The sequence below is a fragment of the Myodes glareolus genome, chromosome 17, assembly GCF_982192425.1.
Source record: "Myodes glareolus chromosome 17, mMyoGla1.1, whole genome shotgun sequence".
NCBI lineage: Eukaryota > Metazoa > Chordata > Mammalia > Rodentia > Cricetidae > Myodes > Myodes glareolus.
The window spans coordinates 55,434,152-55,455,336 of NC_142042.1; the positions used below are offsets into that span (position 1 = coordinate 55,434,152).

General features: G+C 47.8%; 1 protein-coding gene across 1 annotated transcript in view; it reads right to left on the reverse strand.

The window, feature by feature from the left end:
• Positions 1-21,185, reverse strand: part of Casq2 (calsequestrin 2) — a 67,734-nt gene that overhangs the window by 7,643 nt on the left and 38,906 nt on the right. Inside the window, exons 5-8 of the mRNA XM_087897696.1 lie at positions 20,058-20,131; positions 14,033-14,163; positions 12,759-12,804; positions 6,019-6,073 (exon numbers count right to left, since the gene is read on the reverse strand). Coding sequence (XP_087753822.1) covers positions 6,019-6,073; positions 12,759-12,804; positions 14,033-14,163; positions 20,058-20,131 — 306 coding nt within the window. The remainder of the gene's footprint in view (positions 1-6,018; positions 6,074-12,758; positions 12,805-14,032; positions 14,164-20,057; positions 20,132-21,185) is intronic.

Below are 21,185 nucleotides of genomic sequence, written 5' to 3' on the forward strand. Positions count from 1 at the left end.
AGACTTGAAGTTGTTTAGGCTAAGCACTGGAGGACTAGGCTACCAGAGGAGCACCCAAAGAGGAGACCTAATGTCCTCAGTAACCAGGCTGGTGAAGAGCCCCAGCCGCAATCCTCTGTCTCTCCATTTTATTTCCAGGGTAGGTCCCTCTGCCCCTCCTAAAGTCTGATCCCGGAGCTGTCGATCCTAAGAGGCACAAATCTCCATTTCTACAGACACAGGACTGCTCTTTATTCGCAGAGTCTGCCACCTGCCACTCAGCCTTCCTCTCAGGCGCATTTGCACTGAGCACTCACTGGGTCCTGAGAATATTTGCATTTCATCTTCCCATCTAGTCTGCATGAAGGATTTTACCACCTTCATTTTTCCAGAGAGCTCAAAGGAGGCAGCTTGCCCCTGCCGTCTATGAGTAAGCAGCAGGGCCAGGAATTGAACTCGGGTTTTCAGTCTACACATGGACAGCCAGTTACTATCTGTCCTCCCTCTGAGTCTCGGCATTCCTACCACAGAGCTGCCATTTTCCTCCCTAACTTCTATACCTGAGTTTCCCAAGCCTGATGTGAAACTTTGTCTTCAGGAAGGTACAGAGTAGGTGAGGGAGGAGATGCAGTGTGGCCTCTCTCCTGGGGGTGGGGGTGGGCTGCCTCTGCCCTTCTGAAAGAAATTGGAGCCAAGCTCCTGTCCTGTTTCTGAGCGTGCTCCTGAGGCCTGCCCTGCCTGTGGGGTCAACTCAGTGATGCTTTAAGCAAGCCTGGAGTCTCCAGGATGACCTAAATAAAGCAGGCTGTGAGAACTGCAGGCCCTTCCCAGCCCCTAGACTGCAGGTCTGGAAGTTCAGGACCTAGGGCTGAGGAATGAGTGTGGGGCCAGGTTTCCCACGGCAAGCAACTGGCCTCTGGGAATTGCATCCCTGTGTGAAGAGAACCCGGTCATTATCCTTTCCTGCTTCCCTGGCAGAGGTTGGTGGGAACAGGCCTGCACCAGGCCCTAGGGGACCAGGTTAGGTCACTTACAGTCATCTAGAGAAAGGCCCTGTTTGCAGATGTGATTGTGTCTGAGACCGAGCTAAGGCCCAGGAGCAAACAGGCCTGTCATGCTGCCCAGACTGCCCCTTCCTCGCAGCCTCCTCCTGGTTGCTGGCTATGTTCAGTCCATGGAGACTGAGGATGCTCTTCCTGACCCCACACTATGGGCAGCTGTGGACTGAAGGGTCTCTGCCTGGGCTTAGGAAAGTTGTGGTCCTACAGTGGTCTGCTGCCATTGTCCACATGGAAGTGGGCATCTAGGCAGGCTAGTGGTCGGTATCATCCAGCTTGGAGGCTGTCTGAAAGGATGTTCTCTTTTCCTTAGGCATGCCTTTGAGTTTCCATGTGCTTCACACCCAGAGCCAAGTTGAGACGCATAGGCGAATCAATTACAAGAACCCCAGGGAAAGCCCCATGGGTCCTCGGTTGTATGGAATTCTCCAAAAGCAGAATTCTCCAGACTTGGGTCTTGTGGGAAGACCGTGAGGAGGTCACAAGGTTGGGAGCCCTCCCCCGCTTTTCAAAGAACTTCTACTGCAGTGAGACAGTCACTCAGAAGAAAAGACGCCATGGGACCCGTGGCTTTGAAGCATGTCCTGCCATTTTTTGCTCTTTGGATTCCAGAATTGGTGGGGGAGAAAGTCAAATGATACATTTTCACAATTCAGAGTCACATGGAGATAGATAGAGGGGCGGACTGCTGGGTCATAGCCCCAGATCTACCACTTACTATTCATGAGAGCTGAGGATGATGTTTAACTTCACCATACTGATGCCCCCTCCGTTTCTATCTGCAGAGTTGGTATTTGCTGTGCTTATAAGTAACATTCAGCACCCAGCAATCATCAAATAGTGAGACTGACATATCAAATTTAAGTTACAGAGCTCCAAGAAGCACCTAGTGCTCCTATTTGAGACAATTGGTCTCTAACCCATTTTTGCAAGAACCCCAGGGCAGGAAAAGCTCAAGGGCAGCAGGGCTTGAAGCCTCCTTCCAGGGGCCTGTTGCTAAATCTGCTCAGGGCTTGCATATGGCAGCCAACCTTGTGTTTTTAGCTTGTTAGTGTGACTATTCCCAATGCCCTTAGAGGGTTTCCATCCAGCGCGCACTCATGTAGAACCGCTCTCGGCAAACCTTTCATCAAATACTGTAAAGAAGATGTCAGCCCAATGCAGACGCATCTGGGAGCAGCGAGGAGGAGGATTCTTTGCAAACCTGCGGTGCAGCTCTGCTCTGAGCAGCCTAAGGAAAGGTGTGGGCAGAGGAGGGTGAGGTGCAGCAAGCAGCTGGCATGGTGGAGGGCATGAGAACATCCTAATATCCTTCCCACCCAGGCCGGGGAAGCTCACAGCAAGTGAAGACTCCAGGTCATGCTATAGGGCCCGAGAGCAGACACGGATTCCTGCCAGGGAGACACTCCTGCGCTCAGCCTCCTGCCGAGGGGAGCACAAACTGGCTGTAAGGAGAGTTTTTGGCGGCCAGGACACTGAAGAGACCAATGCTGCTGCCGCCCCGGAAGTTCACAGTCTGCATCCGGAACTTCCGTGGGCCCTAGGAGGATGCCTTGTTATTCACGGGACCCTCATGCTGCCAAGTGACTGGGCTTAGGTCTCACTTCCTTAGTACACTCTTTTGATCTACCTGCCCTGGCCCCTTCCCCACCACCCTGCAGCAACACTGCACAGCTTGCAGCCTTCCACCAGCTGGGTCATTGTTGGGAAGTGCTATCAAAAAGAGGACCACACCCACAAGGAGCCCTCTGCAAAGATAAACCTACTTTTCTGCCGTTCCTCTAGCCCTGTGATTTCGTGCACAGCACTGAACTGGCTGTGTCTCTGTTCTCCTGTGGTTCAAATGTTGGAGACAAAGGGATAGGTGGGGAAGGGCTGCATGGAAGGAGGGAGGCACTCCGAATGATCGCCTGGATGTCAGATGCCGCCTGAGCGGCACAGAAGTTTGCCTGCCTTGTGGTTAAGGGTGTGGGCTGGGAAGCCAGACAACCCTCACTTCATTCCACTGCTCCCCAGCCTGGTAACCTCCCTCAGCCTCTGCATCCTCAAGTGTATAAGGAGAATAACAATTAAACTTTCCTCAATGGATTGTTGTGACAGTAATGGCCACCATCACCACCTTCGTCATACTCCTGACGCATTTGGACGTCACGAGGGCTGGCTGCAAGGTCGGCCTGGACTTAGAGACCCTGGACAATGTGGTCCAGTCAGTTAGCCTTTACAGCTCCCTTCCTCACCTGACATCAGGAAAATAATAATAACAACCGCACACAAGAATCACAGAGTGGCCTCGGGATTACTGTGGCTCTTTCCTCACAGCTCCTCAACGCAGAAGTTCTTTCTTTCTATAAGAAGCGGCTGCCATGCTGGACCTACCACCTTCCTCTTTCAGAAAGTGGGTGCAGTCTGGTTAGGTAAGCCTTCCAGCGACCTGTTAGTCAGACCAAAGGAATCTGAGTAACCGGCTGCAGGAATGCACCCTCCAGGACCTCAGCCCAGCCTTGGGCCCCAAGCTGCACATCGCTGCCCAACAGGTGACTGACCCCAAAGTCAGGAACTTTCATTAGAACCCCGCTTCGGTTAGAGCCCTGAGTGCCAAGACAGCCCCTGCCTCTGAAAGTTCACGTTCCTGACCTCCCCTCCCAGTGTTGCTCTGCTCCCCAGGGACAAGTCCCGGCTTGGGATTTGGAGAGAAGGCAGAGCTTCAGGGCCCAGGGGTGTTTGCACAGGGAGGAGGTGGAAGTCCTTGCAGAAGCTTGATTCATTAGGGCAGCAATCTCTGTCAAACAGGTTTCTGCAGTTCAGGGAGACCTCTTTGTTCTATTGTTCCAGACAGCCAGACAGGCCTCCCTGCAACCCTGGAAGGGGGCAGTGGGGTGGCAAGGAAGCCCCCTGGAGTCCTGCCAGCAGGCAGCTGCCAGCAGCAACTCTGATCACACAACACCAAGGATCTGATTCTGTCTGCTTATAGCCTGTAAACCTGGGGGCTGAGGGTAGCCAGGATCTGTAAAAAAAGCGGCTGACACTACAGAAAAAAAATTTAAAAAAAAAAAGCAAGTCTAGATCCCAGAAATACTTGAGGAGGGTTCTCAGCTCTGCAAGTCTATGATGGGAAGTTCAGCCTAGCAGTGGACACTTAAAAGACTAACTCTCAAATGATGTGGCTTTGATGCAGTAGAACATTACTCAATCTTTAAAAAAATAGTCAAGATAGATAGATAGTGTATAGTAGGAATATATATATATATAAATATACATATATATGCATACATTATGCTAAAAACAAGATGCCAGATGCAAAAAGTTATACATTATATGACTCCATTCGTATGGAATGTCCAGAGCAGATAATCTGTGGAGAGGGTCGGGAATGGGAATGACTGTCAGTGGGTATTGTGGGTAAAGGGCTGGAATGAGATGGTGCTGACCTGCACTGCCTTGTGAGGGTAAAATCCCTACTCTGATGCTGGCTTTAGAGAGTGACTGCTATAGGGCGCCCATTGTGTTGATTTCCAGAATCGCATCATTAAGAAAGGTCTAACTGCTTGCTCCGTAAACATCTGCTGGGCACCTGCCCTGTCAAGCCACTGAGGAATCAGGCTTACACTGATGGGTGAGCCAGCAGGTCCTTTTTTCCCAGCACCCTTGTGTTCTCTTAGTCTGGGTTGAGCTTCTCTGAGTCTCTCTATCTTAGTCTGAAGCTAAGATCTGCTTTGTTGACGTTGGTTGGCTGGCTAGTTTGGGGTTTAAGGTCTTTTGATCTTTGTTTGCTTGCTTGTCAGATTTGAGGCAGGGTTTCATGAAGTCCAGGCTAGTCTTGGATTTGACACATGGCTGAGGATAGTCTTGAACTTCTGATCCTCCTATTCCTACTGAGATGCCAGACCTGCACCACCACACCCAGTTTTTACAGCTCTGTGGATGGAGCCCAGGACTTCCTGCAGGCTAGTATGTCCCAGTCCTAATCTCTAAATAGTGCCCTATGGCAAAGGGAGCTCTTGACAAACGTATAATTCTGCATTTTCTGGAGCAGTGGTCCCAAACCTGATGGTTTATCAGTGATTTGCCTCAGAACAGAGCCCCATAAAACCACAGATTCTAAAGGTATTGTCTGAACCAGCCCAAGGTGGCCTTTGCTGACATAGTTGCACACCCATCAAGGTCAGAAAACCCTGCTCCAACTCTTTATGGCCAAAGCCTGGCTGCTAGGCGTCCCAAATGACATGCCTGGACTCCCTGACAGCACTCTGGATTGTTCCAGGCCTCCCCCACAAGCTCCTCCTATCTGCACTTCCGCCTCCCCTCGGGAGACTGCCTTGTGGATCACTGTTCTTGGGAACTAGCATTTTGGCTCTTGCAAAATTCATTATTCTCTTCCTTCTCTTTCCATCGGTGTTGATAAGATGGAAACCAGGGAAGATTGCCCACAGTGCAAGAATAGCTAAGTTACCCTTCCACTCTTGTACTCTAAAAATGGACTGCTTGCTCTACCTGTCCACACTGTTCAGCAGATTTCTCTAGACCGTTCCTATGCACATGGTGCTTTCCAGAGGAACACAACATATTTTATCATTGTGTTAAGGTCAGATTGGTTTATATAGGTTTGATCATAAACTGACAGATACACACACACACACCCTGTAAGGCTCGGATGTTTTAGTGATCTCCTTGTGGGCTCCTTCCCATTCTGAGTAGCTGCGCACAATCACCATAAGTTGCCCACGCTGACCTTGAACTGCTGACGCTCCTGTCTCCTTCCCAAAGCTGGGATTCTGCACCCAGCTGTGTGGCTGACAGTCTTTGCAGTTCTATCCCCCTGGCTGAATTTACTGCTGAAGACTCACTCATATCGACCAGGTGACCACTAGAGGGGGTCAATTTCTTGCTGTTGAACTGGTACTGAGAGGGCTTGGAAGCCGGCTCCCGCCAATGGGTAAACAGATTGGTGAGGGTGGGAATGGGGGCTGGCTAGGTATCCTACCTGGGTCACTCCTCTCTGCAAAGGCCACGATGTGGATCCCGTTCAAGTCATCTTCCTGAAAGAGGAAAGGATCAAAGGTTCCTCTCAAGAGAAGAGAAATATAAATGAGTGCGTCAGGGACAACAACATGGAGGCTGGTACGGAAAAGGGGCAGGGGACAGAAATGGACACTGAGGTACAAATGGGCAGGACGGGCACACGGAAAGGAAGCAGATGCTGATGGGTGACTGGCAGGGCACATGGAACTCTGATAAGGGACTCGGATCAGTGGATTTCTAAGACAGGACAACACACATAAGAGTCAGCAGTAAATAGTTCTCACGCCTGTGGTCTGGCGAGTCCAGGGGGCGGCAGCAGTGGGAAATTGAAAAGCGAGTCAGTCTGGCTTATCAGAGGCTCCGGAGCATCAAAAACTCTGGAAACAGCACTAGCCAATCTAACAGTTTCAAGACAGTTCTGCGAATGTGACAGTTCTAATGTTCCCCACCAGGAGAGATCATCAGGGATGGACAAGACTACAGGGACTCCTGAGCATGACTGGCGGACCCTGAACCCCCACCTTGAGCAGTGAAGAGCCATCAACTCAACTAGGATCTCTGGTGCCCACACAAGAAAAGAGGATTCAACCAGTGCCTCTGGCTGAAGATGCAAAGCCCATGGAGCAATTCAGAGATGCCACTACATGAGTGCATGGTATGAAGGAGGCCAGAAGAGGGTGTTAGGTCCCCTGAAATTAGAGGTATAGGCAGCTGTAAGGGGTAAGCTGCTGTAGGGGCTGGGAACCTAACTCAAGTTCTTGTTCATTGCAAGAACAGCAAATGGTCTTAACCACTGAGCCATCTTCCCAGCCCCTGACAGGAACATTTCTATGAATGTGGGAGACCCTAAGGAGAATTTGGAATTTGGGACTATGGTGCTTTTAGGGCGTTCCTGGGGAGGGGGAGCCAGAGCAAGGGAAGTAAACCTGAGGACGTGTCAGATAGCCAAGAGTATTTCGCAGCTGCACATTCGGGGTCAGGAAGACTACCTGCCTGTCCCGCCTTCGTGTTGATTGTTTACTGGAGAAGAAAGAGTGAGGGTTTGGAGCAGACTCTTGTATAACAAATGTGACCCTCTGGAGACTCCATGCTACGAGATGGAGAAAAAAGGTCCAATGTATACTGATGACAGTTGTCAGGAGAGAGAGATTCACTGGGAACCCTTCTGTCATATCAGAGTCGTCCTATGGGGGTAGGGGACTCAACTGCCCCCACCTCCGTTTTCCATTTCGATTGCTTCTAATGCTGCTGCAATCCTATCTAAATGCTAATTTTTCCCCTTTGAGTTTGGCATGAACAAAGCCTCCAAAAATTCTAAGATAGATTAAATAGAAAATATTATTATTAAAAACAAGAGAGCGGGGTCGGCATCGGCCGGGTTCTCTGGGGAATTGAATGTTACAGATATCTATGTGTGTGCACCAGGTTATTAGGGAAACCCGACAGAGACCAGAAGGAGACTCTGACGTTCACCATCGTCCATTTGCTGTTATCACCAGACAGATTCCCCCAGTCAGGTCTCATTAGGTGGCCCCATGTCCTTGTTACCTGCCATCAGTTGGAATTGAGCACCCATAACTCTGTGAAGCAGGCTTCATTTCTGCCTCCCCTTCTAGAATGCACTTGGAAATTGGTTTTAGAATTAAGAATCCATATTCATTTTCTGACAGGCTGCTCCAGGTAGGCCTGTCATGATCGTTAGCTGAGACGGGCCCTGGATACAACACTGGCAGAGGGACAGAGCATCTCAGGCATTCGGGGCATGATCCTGTATCGAGCTCCTGTAGAGATATGGGAAGCCCGTGCTAGAGGCTGAGAATTTTCCTCAATAAACTCGTGGAGCAAGAATCCATGTGCAAACCCGTGAGTCAAATGCACATCATATACATATTCGGTACTTAAGAATCACGTAAGGAATATAAAGCCACAGAGATAGTGGTGACCTAAGTGGGACTGACTGGTTCCGTCTAGCCCAAAGACCCTCTGTGCTAGTCGACCCTGTCCACCATAATGAAGGGACATAAATTGTTAGTTTATCAACAACAGGAATCAGGGAGACTTATCTCTCACTATTCTGAGGGTGGGAAGTCCAAGGTGCCCTCACCAACGAATTCAGTGTTGGATGAGGGTTTGCTTAGTCTCTAAGTCTTTGGCCCTCCTCCTTTTTTTTCTTTTCTTTAAAGATAGCAACTCCTTATGTAGCCCCAACTGGCCCTAAACTCACTATGTACCCCAGGTTGGCTTCAAACTTACTAGCCTCCATCTGCAAGTATGTGTATGATTGACCAAGCTGCTTCTGCTTCTGCCTCTGCCTCTGCCTCTGCCTCTGCCTCTGTCTCTTCTTCTTCTTCTTCTTCTTCTTCTTCTTCTTCTTCTTCTTCTTCTTCTTCTTCTTCTTCTTCTTCTTCTCCTTCTCCTTCTCCTTCTCCTCCTCCTCCTCCTCCTCCTCCTCCTCCTCCTCCTCCTCCTCCTCCTCCTCCTCTTCCTCCTTCTTCTCCTTCTTCTTCTTTTTGGTTTTTCAAGACAGGGTTTCTCTGTAGCTTTGGATCCTGTCCTAGAACTAGCTTTTGTAGACCAGGCTGGCCTCAACCTCACAGACGTCCACCTGCCTCTGCCTCCCAAGTGCTGGGATTAAAGGCGTATGCCACCACCACCTGGCTGGGGCTTCTCTCATAACGGCAATTCCAACTATGAAGGCTCTTTCACGGCAGCCTGTCACCTTTCCAAAGGCCCCACCCACATGTGACATCATGTTTTCAAAACATAAATTTGGGTGAGATACAAATACAGACCATGGAACCAACAGGGAATGACAGCGCAGCTTCTCTGAAGAAGCTCATGGCTGCTGCGTGCGATGAACGTGCTTAAAGAGGTTAAACACAGCCTGTGCCCTCAGTGGTCATACCACAGACCCTAAGAAGCAGGGGTGTGGAACCACTAGTCAACACCCTTCTGTCGGGCCCTCAGCTTTTTGTCTGCTCCTGCTTAACAATGAATGACCTGGCTTGGGGTTGTGGATGGTGAAATTACTATTATTGCTATTATCCTATTTATGGTTATGATGATGTATTAATATTGTTATTGTGCGAGCATGCTATGGGGAAGGGAGCATGCCACAGCAGGCATGTGGAGGTCAGAGAACAACTTTATGGAATCAGTTCTCTCCTTCCACTTTCATGTGGGTTCTTGGGGGTTGAACCCAGGTTCCCCAGCCTTGCACAGCAACAGCCTTAACTAGCTAAGGCACTTCCCCTTCCCTGAGGCGTTAAACTTTGAGACTATTTCTCCTATGTAACCCTCAGCCTTAACTCCGGGTAAGCAGCATTCGTTTTAATAACACGCTTCTTAACACAGAGTAACAATGTAACGCACCGTCCACCAGCTCAAGGAAGAGCCTGTCTGTAAAACCCTCCCTCAGGGAAAAATGTTAGAAAACCTAGCCCTGCCAAGAAGAAACTAGTGTTATCTATACTGGCAGCTATGTTACCACTTCCGTGTTTTGTCCTATTTCTTTCACTTCTGGTGAACTTTCTCAGAATGAACAGACTTAAAGAAAACAAAGCAGAGCCCCTAAGACAGTGGCAACACCTTGGGGCTAATCGAAGGCTCTTCAGTCCTATCTTGGAAAGTATTCTGTATTGCAAGATTGAAAAGCATCCTTTAGAAAGAGATTACTGGGACAGAGGAGATGACTCCCTAGGTAAAGGCATTTGCCACTAAATAAGTGACGAATTCAGGGGGACCCACATGGTGGAAGACAGGAAAACCAACTGCTACAGGTTGTCATTGGACCTCTATGTCGTCAGACGTTGGTACCATGGCACACATGTACCCCACACACATACAAAATAAATAAAATATAAAATAATGGTTTTAGATAAGTCGCTGGCCCTTATCCCCTGTGGGCAGTTGGCAAGGACTCTGACTGGTGACAAGCAGTCTCAGAAGAGTGGCAAGCCACCACTAGGTTTCCATAGGATCTCTTGCCTCCAAGTTCTCTGAACGCTAGAAACTATGGGTTCCCCTCAGATTTCCACACAGCAAATGCCACTAGCCAGCATTTTCTTCAGTGCTAAGGCAGGTATGGCTTTTTGTGGGCTGCTGTCTTAAAAACCTGCACAACTGCAGAAAGCTAAGGGTAAACTGAGTGGGCTGGCTCACTCCTCTGTCCTGTGCAACTGTTCTGTAAGGTCAGGGAGAGTGGATTGAAGGTTTTTAAGTCCGCGAACTGGTCCCTATCGGCAACACCTGTAGTTTAACTTGCTGTGGACAAGTGGCCTGTCAAGATACTGCTCTTTGGAGCTGTGCCCCCCAGGTTGGGCACAGGGGCTGGGATTGACGTGGACCTGGCTTCTCACCAGTTCTTCTGACCAACCGGTGCTTGCTTTTTCTCTTCAAAACTGCGAAGATGTCTAGAATGACCCGTGCTACCCTTCCCCTCATTTGGGGACTTGAATGAGGGCTGGTCAGATCTTGTGACTGGTCCAGAATGCAGTGTTGGAAAGGGACAAGCTGTTCTCACTCTCTCTCTTCTTTGTTTTGATTCAACTTATTCAGCAAAAAACAAAGTAAAAAGAGTTAGTGCCAGCAGAGCCAGGCAGACACATCCTGCCTACCTTTATCACCTGAAGGTGATAAAATATTTGTCTGTGTGGTGAGGGGGGGATTTCAGAAGCTGATAGGCTCCGGGGCAGGGAGGGGACACAGGCTTGGAAAACCCGGTCTTGGGTGTGACAGGGTCTGTGAGCAGAGTCTGGGAGTGGGGATGTTTCTGCAGCTGTGTTCTCTTTCTCAGGATGAAAAAAAGAAGGACCGGAGACACCACATCCAAGAAAAAGCAATATGTGCTCTCAGTTTAAAATGGTATTTCAGGTTCTGGAAGAAAGCCGGGGAACCTGTTCTAGGGTCATGGGCAATGAAGAAATCTAACACCCAAGTGCAAGTGTCAGAATCTGCATTAGGTGCTGGGCCAGTGTTAAAAAGGGATTTCTCTTGCAGTAAAGGAGACTAGTGGGACCCCTGGCCAATTTGTGTAATGTTGAATATTGATTTCTGGATTGTTTCGTTTTGTTTCTAGAGGCAGGGTTTCTCTGTGTAACAGTACTGGCTGTCCTGGAACTCGTTTTGCAGACCAGGCTGGTGTCGAATGATTTCTAGATTTTTATCACTATGACCATGAGAGGAAAGCACTTAAAATATTTTGGGATTTTTATGTCAGCTACAGAACTCTCAAAGAGCACAGAAATATATTTACATATATGTATATGCTTATGAGCATATTCATATATATGAGAAGAGAGAAAAAAACAAGGGGGTAAAATAGCAACATTTGAGGACTCTGGGTGAAGAGATAATAGATTTTTCACATTATTTTATGAATCTGAAATGATTTGAAAATGAAAAGTTTTTAAAAGAAATGTTTGCTTGTCCAACTTACAGCCCGCAGGTCATGCCAAAAGATGTATAACTATGAATGAGGTCCGAGACCAAAAGCATAAGCTTTCTGAAAACATTATGAGATTTATTTGCGGGATGTTGTTTTGCTTTTTTGGCTTGTTTTACTTTTGATTTTTTTTTTCTAAATTTGATCATGTGGTTCTGGAGGCTGATCTTTCTAGATGATGTCATGTTGGAATGTCAGAAGTCTGGACAGCGTTCTAGGCATTTGTCATTCCTTTACATTCAGTAACAAACCCTTTAAAGATGAGTTCACTGAATGTGTGCTGTGATTTCAGAAACAGAAGCAAGTCCAATGTTGGGTGTGTGAGTTCCTCCCTGTGCAACCATGATTCCCCACTATGAGTTTAAATTTTAAGTAAATGTTTTTATTTTAAAGCCCAACGCTACATGGCCTGTGGGGACATGACCACTTTAGGGAGGGATATGGAGAAAACATGAGATTTGGGTCCAGATAGCCTTGCATCCCAAGGACTAATGTTTATTAGTTCTGTGTCCTTGAGTAGTTAACTTTGGCGGATCATAGTTTTTCCCTATGTCAAATGGGCTAAAGTGGTATTTGTCCCACATGAGAGAGCTGGCGGCTCTAAGTGAAACACCAGCAATGACCTAGAAAACACCCCCGGACTCCAGCTGTTTTTTGTCCATAGACTTCTAGTGAAGCTGGGGTGGGAGTGGGGTTGCACCCCAAAGCCTTTGGATGATACTATTTGAGCCACCTGACAGTCTATGACACAGACCTAGAGGAGGGGCTGACACCCCCAGCTTCTAGTGTCTCTTGCTAGTGTCTTTAGCTGTCATTTATTAACCAAGCACCTGCCATGCCCTGAACACTCCAACTCACTCATCCTCACTGAAGTCCCCATTTTAACTGGGGAAACAAAAGTCAGAAAGACCACGGGACATGCTCTAGATACAAGAATGCTCAGTGGCAGATACTGGACTTGAATCCAGGTCTCTACGACTTTGTAGACTGGGCTTCTTCTACTATGCTGCCCGACCCAGCTGGTGGCATCTGCCTGGAAGCCAACCTCTAAGGGAAATGAATTTGAGCAATATTACCTAGAGACTAGTACCCAGGAGGATTATACTGGATCCATGGAAACCTGGGCATTACATGAGCATGAAGCCATCCATGCTCCCAATACTTTACTCTCTAGATGCTGAACCCCATCGATAAGACTTGGTACTGAGAGGATAGCCTTCTTGAGGGACACACACCACAAGGTTTTGCCATTTCCTTACCCAGGTTTCAAACATGTCCTCCGGGCGCAAGCGACGTAGGGTGGGTCTGCAAAAGAGAGGAGTTTCCTTGAGTAGGGATCACCACAGGAGAAACTGAGTCTTGGCTCTATGCAAATTAGACACTGGTTCACTTCCTTCAGCCTAAGAAGCCCTAAATTCACTTCTGTCCCAAGGAAACAGAGCTCTCCCCTCTGCTGTGTCAGGAGAGAGCTAGGCCCAACCCACTCAGCCTAGTCAGACTCATTTGATCCCAGGCACACCAAGTACATGGGGATGGGTCAGAGGGAGCTGAGACAACTCCTTCCCATTGTCCCCTTCTCAAAGAAAGGGACTGCTCCCGAGAACCCAGAGTCAATTCTGAAGCAGAAAATGGGACACACAACAATTATTCCAAAGCAGAATGCCAGTTTTTAACATTAGGGTCATCCATCAAAAAACCTCAACAACAGACATCATGTTTACCCCTCCCCCAGTGCTGTCTTTCCTTAGGGACTGTCTAGGTGTCAGGGTCATGGCACTTCAGATTTGGTGAGCATATTTGTTCACGTCAGGGAGGAAGGAAAAGTGAGACCGTGGACTCACTACTGGGGCCTGCATTCCCAGGTGGCTCCAGAGGCAGAGGGCTCCAACTGGTGGGCCAGACCAGGCCAAGGCCTCCTGTTTGTGTGACTACACCCTGCCCGGGACACTGCCACACCCATTTGTTTACATGTGAGCAAGGGTTGCTTATATGCTCCAAGCCCAGAGCTGAACAGCTGCGACAGAGGCCGTTTGACCCCAGCACTGTGTAAATATTTACTATGTGGTTCTTCAGTGAAAAATTTTTGTGGATCTCTGCTAGAGATGCTCTGAGTCCTAGCAAGCATCCCTATCCCAGAAGTTGCCTGTAGAATTGGCCCTGGCTATGTTACTTAATCACTCAGTCCTACCTGCTGTCTGAGACGTTGGGAGAATAACAACTCCAAGGCTGGAGAGTGGCCAGAGTTCCTTCCATAAAGCACCAGGAATGTTTCTCCACATATAGGAGTTGCCGTTATAACTGTGGACTTTCATTCCTATCTTACTCTGGCTTTGGTAGTCTAGGAGGAGGTAGTCTAACCCTACCTGCAAATGTAGGGCTTCATTCAGAAGTGGTAACATCCTTGATACCGGTCAATGACTGCCCAAGCCACGGTGGCCAGTTCTGTTCTGTCGGGTGTCTTATTCTAAGCTGTTGCTCTTGGTGGCTCTGGACTCTTGGCCATTACCCAGACTCACCCCGACCCCACATGTACCTCTGATGCTCCGTCACAAACTCCACAATCTCCTCTTCTGTGTAAGGTTTGTTAGGGATGACATTGGGCTCATCCATAAACGGCTCATAGAAGCCAACTTCATTCATCTTCAAGGACAACTTCTTTGCCACCTGTAACAGGCAGAACTCAGACAATCGCTCATTGAATGCTGGCCTAGAGGAGCAGTGGGCTATCTACCCAGGAGAGGGTGCTTATCTTCTCCGGAACAGTGTGAGAGCTTAGGGACGATTTTAACTTAAATGTTGAAGTAGCAGGGACTCTATCGCTTGGAGTCTGGGTAGGATTTAACCTGCGATCAAAGAAGACTCAATAGAGAAGGCCTGGAGAGCAAGCATGAATACCAAGTGGGGAACGCAAGTGTGTGGTCATCTTCCCTCTGCTGCGTTTGCCAGGGCCGGAGGAGCGAGCCTGCTCGCAGGGTGGCTTTAACTGAAATAATTTGGATGGAAAAGGCAATTGATGGAAACCATTATCATACATAGGTTTACAGAATCAAAAGCTAGGCCATTCACCTGTCCTTGTTCCGCTCATAAACTCTAATTACTAGTTGAGCCAAAGCATGGGACCTACGAGGGCTCAGTCTCTGTCCCAAGCTTGCTAGGTGTTTTGTTGGGCACTGAGAACTGCCCAGCCATAAGACAACTAGCTGCTCTCCTTTGCCTAGGAGAGAAAGGCTCCCTGGGACATGGAACTTTCAGTGCTAAAGTGCAGGTTGTTCCCAGGGAGCCAGGAGGAGTGGCTCACCCTATAACTGAGCTCAAAGAAAGCACCTGAAGCCTGACAGATTTTTTTCTCTCTTGTTAAAGGGGCCACACACCAGTGCTTTGTTGGGGTAGAATGGTTGCTGTGTTTGCCTGCAAAGTTGCTGAGCTCAGGACCTCTTATTGCGACATACTTTGAGAGGCCTGGAATGTGCAAGGCTCAATAGGCAGCCAAATGCCATTCTCCGGCTCCGAGCCATGGTCCAAGAAAGCACAGGATAGAACAGATAGCTCCTTTTAAACTGCACACCACTGCCTAGGAGCTGACACCTTGCGGTGGTAACCAGAGCGCAGTGACCCAGTAACCCAGGGATTGGGACTACTGGGGGAAGGGTGGGTGTTACACAAGCTCGTACACAAAGAAGTCTATTCTGTGGAAACACTTCTGTCCATAAGTATCATCACTTGCTATTAATTCCAGGTCGCTACATTCCAAAAGACAAGCTTTAATTCCAACATCCTACACAGGGTTGAAGCCAACAGGCCACAGGGGGAGCTACAGTCAGGCTGGGCCTTCGTGTAAGCCCATAACCCCAGCCCTAGGGAGGCTGAGGCAGGGGAATCGCAAATTCAACACCAGATTAAACTAGAGTGAGTTCGAGGCTAGTCTCACTTATGAAGATCTTGTCTCAAGATAAAAGCGGGCTGAGGATGAAGTTCGGGGGTATGTAATTTTGCCTAGCATGCGTGAGGTTCAATCCTCAGCGCGTGCGCACACACACACACACACACACACACACGCACACGCACACACGCACACACACACAGTGTAGGGGGAGTCAGAAAGTAGGAGAGTCTTCCTTACACCCACCTTGGGAGGATACAGTATAAATGAACAGTAATGCAGCAGGGTGTGGGGATGGGAGGAGCAAACAGACCAGGGCCTCTATTGACACAATCCTTTGCACACCCTACCTATGGTACAACAAACTTGAAAATGCCAGGCCCTGCTCTCTGGGTTCACTTACTCACTCGTTCTGAGAGCCGGGCTTCGGGCTGATGAGAAATTATTCCTTGGAATAAAACTGCAATACTGTCCCGTGCATGGCCTGCTTACTATGGGCTGGCCACAGCTGCAGAGAGCTTTAGGTTGGTTACACTATGCAGTGCTCACTATGGACGTGGCCAGAGTATTGCTCCGCTCTGTTTTACAGACGAAGAAAAATTTGGGTGAGCGATTCATCAGGATGAGAAGGGCAGGGCCAACGTCTACACTCGGAAGGAAAAGTAAGCGCTTCCTCTAGTTTCTCATAGTCCAACATCCTTTCCTTTTGAGAATTCCCTTCTCCTTAGCCATGTAAAGAAATCTGTAGATGTTCCATAAATAACTACATTGGCAGCCTGCATTCTAATGAGATGTTTTGTTGCCATTTTGTCATGAGTTCTCATTAATCCGTCCTACATCAGAGGAAGTAATCGTGACTTGAAGGTGAGAGCTGGTCAGACCCACAGGTCAAGTGGCATGTGCATGTCTGTGTGTGCGCAGGTGCCTGTGCACAGGGTCTCTGGACCCTGGATGCTACTGTCTTAGTCTGCGGTGTTAAGTCTATGGATGTAAAATTGGATTGTTGAGGCCTTAAGTTCTAGGCTGGGAGAGCCTAAGATTTCCAACAGTCTCTTGGCTCCTTCCTCCCTCACCATCTGCATGGTGACTCTGTACTTCTCTTTTTTTCCTGCCTTGTATGATTGCATTTTGGACAGCAGGGACTGAAGGAGAGTTGACTGGCCAATGGATTTATTAGTTCAGTTTGTCTGTAAGCATTTAGCAGGGCCTTCTAGGCCAGGGCAAGACTCTAGCAAAACCTGGCTCACGGGTGTTACAATTTCATAATGATGCGTTGTACTCGCAGACACCAGAGAGTTCCATAAAAATAAAGTTGCCTGTGGTTTTTTTTTTCCCTTAGTTGGAATAAAGCTTGGTACTTTCAAGCAAACTACAAAAGACAATGGTTATTTCGCTGGCCTTTGCATACACGGGGATTTTGACTGTGCCTTTGCGGCAGTTCAACAGGCCAGTCCTGTGGTCAGCAATGAAGAGTCAGGTGAGCAGGAACCTGGACCTTCTCCACATCTCTCTTCTCCATCAGCTCCTTCAGGCCCCAGTCTGACTCAACAGACTAAATCTTCATTTCACTGGTCCCCAGGAAGAAGGAGAAGGGCAGCTTTAGGGTCGCCTGATCTATACCACAGGGATCCCCAAAGGGATCCGTGTGGGTCTCAAGCCCGTGTTTCCTGTAAAGTTCCCTGGGAGGAGGTTTTGTTTTGCTTTTTGTTTGTTTGTTTTTAACTTTAGAGTCCTAGGGCCAGAAGGATGGATCAACAGTTACAAGCATATACTGTTCCTACAGAGGACTAGATCAGTTCCCAGCACCCATGTTAGGGGGCTCACAGCCACCTGTAACTCCAGTCCAAGGGGATCTGATGCCTCTGATATCTGTGGGTTTCTGTTTCTGCTCTCTCTCTCCCTCCCTCCCTCTCTCTCCCTCCTTCTCTCTCTCTCTCTCTCTCTCACACACACAAACACACACACACATAATTAAAATAAAACAAGTATTTCAAAAACTAATTCATATTACTGTGTTCTGACACAGCCCTAAAAAAACAAATTTCCTAAACTTCTCACATAGATTAAGGTTCTTTTCTTTTAGTTGCTTTATCATATACACATACATATGATATGTGTAGATAATCATTTATATCTGTTGTATGTGTGTTCGTGCACATTCTGTTGTATGTATGTTCATGCACATTCAGGTGATGTGCCTAGTAGGTGTGTATGGAGGTTAGAGAATAACTTATGGGCGTCAGTCTTTCATTTCACCATGTGGGTCCCTGGGATTGAACCCAGGTCATAAGCTTTGACGGCAGGCCCCTTCATTGCTGAGCCATCCTGTTGGCCCACACAAAGACTTTTATAAGCTCCTCAGAGGAAAGAAGATGAACTGACTGCAGCTGGGAATGCTGGTATCGTCAAATCTACTCCAGCAGCCTTGTCTTCTTTATGGGCCTCTTGAATTGGGTTACTACTGGGTTCTTACTAGTTTTCTGCCCTTTCACCTCTCTCTCCCTAAACTCTAACTTCTACGAGACCAATTACATGTCTTGCTTGGTGCTGTTGAGTCCTGGAAGCCTAGAAGTCACTCAGTAAATAACTTGCTAACTGAATGAATGAATCCACGAAGCAAAAGAAAGACCACTGTGTCGAATGTTTTCTCATTGTGTGAAAAACTTGACCCAAACCGATCTTGTCTTCCTAACAGCCGCTTCTTTCTGGGCTTTGTAACGTCCTCAGTAGCTTCGAGGCTGCTTTTATTTTGGGAAGTTTTGTTGTTTTTCCAAATCCAGATTTGCAATCTCCAATTGTTTGAGGATTCTCTCCCCTGTCGTGGTCAGATGCCCTTGCCACAAACCTGGCTGTCTTCCTCCACCCAGGCTTTATTACTTTCTCTGCTCGTCAGCTCATTCGCCCTCTGCTGGACATTGTGGAGGCCGCAGCCCTGCCTTGTGGATCCCACCACCAAGTTCCAGGTGGCATTAGCCTGGTCCCCATCTGTGTTCCATAGGGAGATGCAGAAACTGCCTCTCTCTTTTCAAAGAGTGAGACCCTCACAAGGCCACGTGAGCGACAGCACGTAGGACTCTATCTGATTTGGTGGTAGAGCAGCTCTGGAGGTTCGCTGGCCTCCCTGTCTTCATAGGCACAGATGTGAAGTTGGCACACCATAGCCACAGACGCGGAGTCACACTCTGGCTAGGCTCGAAGGCATGTCTAAAAACAAACTGCCCTGAACTCTGAACACACTGTCACTCAGAAAACTAGGGACCTGGTGATTAGCCACGCCCAGCTGCCCAGCATTCTCTTCTTTCTTCCCTTTACACGAACCCGCTTTAATTTTTTTTTTTAAATTACACTGGGTCTCATCAGGAAATTTTCATGCAACTATATAATCTCTCCATACTTCACTACCCTTGTCTTCCCTTTTGTTTTCCTAAGAGAGTTTTACTTCTTATTTCATGTCATGTGTTTTATAGGGTTTTGTATATAATATAAAATATAGAACCCATGCATTACAGAAAACGTAATAACTGTGTTCTCTAGACTGACTCAATTCACTCCATATGATGACCTCCAATTGCATACATTTTCCTGCAAACAACTTCATTCTTTGTAACTGGAAAATGGTTATTATGTGTACATATCATTTTATCGATTTTGTTTTTATTCTATGTGTGTGGATGTTTTGTATACGACTCGTGTGCCAGGTTCCTGGAGAGGTTAAAGAGGGCATCGAAAACCCTGGAACTGGAGGTACAGATAGCTGTGACCCACTTCATGGGGGCTAGGACTCAAACCTGGGTGCTCTTCACTGTCGGGTCATCTCTCCAGTTCTTTTCTCTCTGAAGGGGTCCCATGTACCCAGACTGGCTTTGAACTCCCTGTGCCACTGAGGATGACCTTGAAAACCCTGTTTATGTGCTCATGTATGCAGTGCTGGAGATCAAACCTAGAACTTGGTGCACGTTAGGCAAGCTCTATACCAACTGAGCTACATCCTCAGCACTCAGAGCTACAATCTTAGTCAACCCTGGCGCAGCAAAAGCAGAGGCCAGTGACGGCTCCAACTCAGCCTTCTGCATTCATCCTCGCTAAAAACACTGTTGTGACCGCCCCTCCTCCTAGGTCTAGATGTCATTGGTTAACATCAGTTCTTACAGCTAGCTAACACATTTGCGATGGCCAAACTCCAGCCACACACTCCACCCGCGGCTCCCTTCTCTCAGCACAGCTATACAGAAGAGTCATCTTTGACATCAGGTGAAACTCAGATGACAGCCAGTTTTACCTCTCACTGACTGATCACATTCATATATCGCTCCCTGCCTTGTACAGTGAAAATATTGGCTCCTCTTGCAGACCTTTGGGAGGATGGGAATGCCCATCGCTGTGCATAACAAGCACGTAAGAAATGATCATTCTCCCCATCTTGCCTCTTCTGTTCAAAAGTTGTCCCAATTCTAAACCTCAGCCAATGAGGGCGAACTGTCTTTGTTTGAATTCGGGTTACATTGGATCCAATAGTTAACTTTTCCCTTTGGGTTATGGGCTTGAATATAGGGGCCACAGCCTCAGAAGCGCTTTTCCAGAATCTTCTAACCCTTGTGGACAAAGAGGCAACGAAGGATGTGGGGCTTGAATGTTCCATATCACTGAACGTGTCAAAATGGTTCCCATAGGTACTTACCCCCTTGTCGAAGGTGGCGAAGAACTTGATGTAAGGCTGGAAGTGTTCGGCTGCCTCTTGAAAGGCTTTGTAGTCTAGGAGGGAAGCCACGGGAGAAAGAGACATTTGCAGGAGGCTAACTGCACACTTGGAGAGAAGTGTGTTAAATAACTATTTAATACCATCTCAAAAGGTAGTTGGAGCTGAAATTGACTGGCATCCTTTTCCCATGGGTTCATGAACAGAAAGCAAGAAATAGGGGAAACTGAGGAAGAGGAAGAAAAAAAAAACCTGAATCAAAAAATCACATGGAAAACTCCAAATCAATGGGACAAGAAAAACCAAAAAACTTCTTCCACCCAAGTGCAGGGAGTTACAGCCACACCACAGATGATGCAGCTTCTGCATAAATGAGCCCATAATAGGAAGGAAACGAACCGCACTGTGCTTACAGTTAAAAAAGAAGACAGGACCCAGTGAAGCATTTCATGCTTCTCAAAAGAAGGGCTCCTAGGGACATCTTATCTTTGGTTTTCCTTTTTAAAAGCTAGTTTTCACAGCCCTCCTCGCCATCCCCCAGCAATGACATCCTCTCTGCCCCCTTTTCCGCCATATTCCCTGAGCCCTGGGGGAAGGGCTTGCTAGAGACGCCCCACCTACACTGGACGCTCACAGCTTCTGCACTGAGCCACAGCAATGAGCAACTTTCTAGCCAGGCTCGGGAGCTACACCAATCTCTGGATATAAGCTTACGCATTTATTTATTGGTTTGTGTTGATATGTTTTTTTGAGACAGGGGTTCCTCTGTGTAGCCCTGGTTGTCCTGAAACTCACTCTGTAGACCAGGCTGGCCTGTAAACTCACAGAGATCCATGGCCCTCTGCCTCCCAGCTGCTGAGGTTAAAGCCTGTGCCATCACACTTGGTTAAATATAAATATTTAGAAGGCAGTTTGATAATATGAGCTATGATCCTGGGAGGAATTCAGGGGGGCAGTCAGAGGTGAATATGATCAAAATTGTGTGTGTGTGTGAGTGTGTGTATGAAATGTTCAAAGACTAAAAAGAGGTTTAACTTTTAAACCCTGACCCTCTAAGAAGATCATTTTAAGCCAAGCCTATTCTTGACTCTGGTTTCAAACATGTATCCA